The following is a 2,314-nucleotide window of genomic DNA, read 5'->3' on the forward strand; positions in this document are numbered from 1 at the left end:
TCTGCTTGGCCATTACCTTGTGGGTAATATGGCGAGGAACGCTTATGCTGGACATTGTACTGCCTGAGAAATCGCTTGACTTTATGATTAATGAAAGGAGTACCATTGTCAGTGAGAAGGCACCGAGGGATTCTGAAGCGACAGATGATATTTTCTTAGATGAAAGCCGCGACAGCCCCACCGGTGGCGTGCTTAAGAGGGACCGCCTCAATCCATTTAGTGAAGTATTCTGTTACAACGAGAATCCACATATGACCTCGCACCGGTGGATGGATTGGCCCAATAAGATCCAGTCCCCATGTATGAAATGGCCAAGGGACTTCAATAGGGTGGAGGGGTGTAGCCGGCGTATGGATCTGATGATGGTGATGTTGGCAAGGTCTACATTTTTGTACATGAGACTTGGCATCGCACTCCATAATAGGCCAATAAATTCCCTTTTGTAACAAGTGCGCAAAGAGCTTGCACGAGCCTTGATACTCCAATTGATGAGCCTCCTTCAAAGCTTCCATGGTGTCATTGTAAGACAAACACCGCAGATACATACCATTGAGGGTACGGTGAAAGAGTTCACCCTCCCGAAGCTCGAATCGTGTAGATTTCCTCTTTACCTTTGCAGTAGTTTGTTTATCGTCTGGAAGGGAACCATGCGAGAGGAAATCAATGAACGGGCGATGCCAATCAACCATCTCGAGAATACAAGATTTGGTCTCATCTAGTATAGCCTGACATCGCAGACAGGTGCACTACAGGATGTTGGCCAGAGCTGCCATATCTGGCTAATAATAACCCTGACGCTGGAGTCGTCGGTATAACGCCAGAGGTATAGCACAGTGCTGCCCGTGAGTCGCTATGAGAACTGCTTCAGCATCGCGAAGGCCCAAACATCTAGCTAACATTCCACATGGCAGGCAAAAGTATAGGAGACCCTGCAAGAGTTGGAATGATTTCAATTGTGTGAGAGGTAGTGGTCATGTCCACTGCTTGAGCTGACTAATGATTGGGGCTCGCCAGTCATTGTCGGGAACAGTTTGGGCCGGGAAAAGCTCAGTGATGGTAGTCGGACCAATGCGCTTGGTGATGCGGATCTGAGTCATATCATCTACAATTGTTAGTTTAGAGGCTAACGTTGCAAGTGCATCTGGGTACCTATTATTGGAACGAGGTACATACAAGAACCGAATGGAGGAGAATCTAGCGAGGAGCCTTTGAATATTGGTACGATAAGATGCGAGCGAAGGTTTGCGTATGGTATACTCACCTGTTACCTGCTTAACAACTAACTTGGAGTCCCCGCATACGCATAATCTTGAGATGCCTTTGTCAAGGGCTACGAGAAGGCCAAGAATGAGTGCTTCATACTCGGCTTCGTTGTTAGAATAGCGAAAAGCCAGTTTGAAGGCCGCAATGACATGCTGAGTTGGCGAGGTGAGGACGATACCTGCCCATCCTCCCTTGCTAGTAGAAGACCCATCAAAAGTGAGTTGCCACTCACTGCGACTATCTTTAATGGCGGAAACCTGGAGCTCATCAAGGGGCAATGCGTCGTCAAGGGGCTCATGCCTCTGCTCGGGGAACTGTGCGAGCAAATCTGCTAAAGCTTGGCTCTTAATACCCTGTGGTGGAAAACATGTAATATCGAACTCTAAGAGAGCTAAAGGCCATCGCGACACTTTTCCTGAGATGATTGGCTTAGAGAGGAGGTGTCTATACGGGTCGCACTTTGTGATCAAATAGACGCGATGGGCCATGAAGTAATGTCTAAACTTCTGTGCAGCGAAAACAAGTACGAGGCAATGACGCTCGATGGCTGAGTAGCGAGCCTCAGCCTCGTGTACAAGGCGACTGAGATAATAGACTGGTCGTTCTTACCCGTCGACTGTTTGCACGAGAAGAACCCCAATAGACTTGTTAGTTGAGGTAAGATAGAGAAGTAAAGGCTGTTCCTTGACAGGTGGGTGCATGGTGGTCGAGGAGGTAAGAATAGCCTTAATCTTCTCGAAGGCTACTTGATGAGCTACTGTCCAAAGGAATTTGGCATTCCCTTTAATCAATGTGCTGAAAGGGTGAGAGACTTCGGCAAGAGCTGGTATGAACCTACGCAAATACGAAACTTTGCCCAAAAAACTTTTGAGCTGTTTAAAGGAGTAAAGGTGGGGCATATCTGTAATTGCACGAGCTTTGGTGGGGTTGAGGTCAATCCCTTGGCGATGCACCGAAAAGCCTAAAAAATTGCCGCGACGTACCCCGAATGTGCACTTAAGGGGATTCATATGTAGATTGTACATACGACACCGTTCGAAAACTCGATGTA

General features: G+C 47.6%; 1 protein-coding gene across 1 annotated transcript; it reads right to left on the reverse strand.

Moving 5' to 3' along the window:
- Positions 1–971: 971 nt before the first annotated feature.
- On the reverse strand, positions 972–1,751 carry LOC132301450 (uncharacterized). Its single transcript, XM_059798700.1, has one exon. It carries the CDS (start codon positions 1,749–1,751, stop codon positions 972–974), a length of 780 nt encoding a protein of 259 aa, XP_059654683.1.
- Between the last annotated feature and the right edge of the window lie 563 nt (positions 1,752–2,314).

Source organism: Cornus florida, unplaced genomic scaffold (genome assembly GCF_030987335.1).
Source record: "Cornus florida cultivar Cherokee Brave unplaced genomic scaffold, ASM3098733v1 CherokeeBrave_3.0.0_Hap2_Chr03, whole genome shotgun sequence".
Taxonomy (NCBI): Eukaryota; Viridiplantae; Streptophyta; class Magnoliopsida; order Cornales; family Cornaceae; genus Cornus; species Cornus florida.

Excerpts from the sequence above, each read along its gene's own strand:
- LOC132301450 (XM_059798700.1), bottom strand. The coding sequence starts at position 1,751 with ATGGCCCATCGCGTCTATTTGATCACAAAGTGCGACCCGTATAGACAC.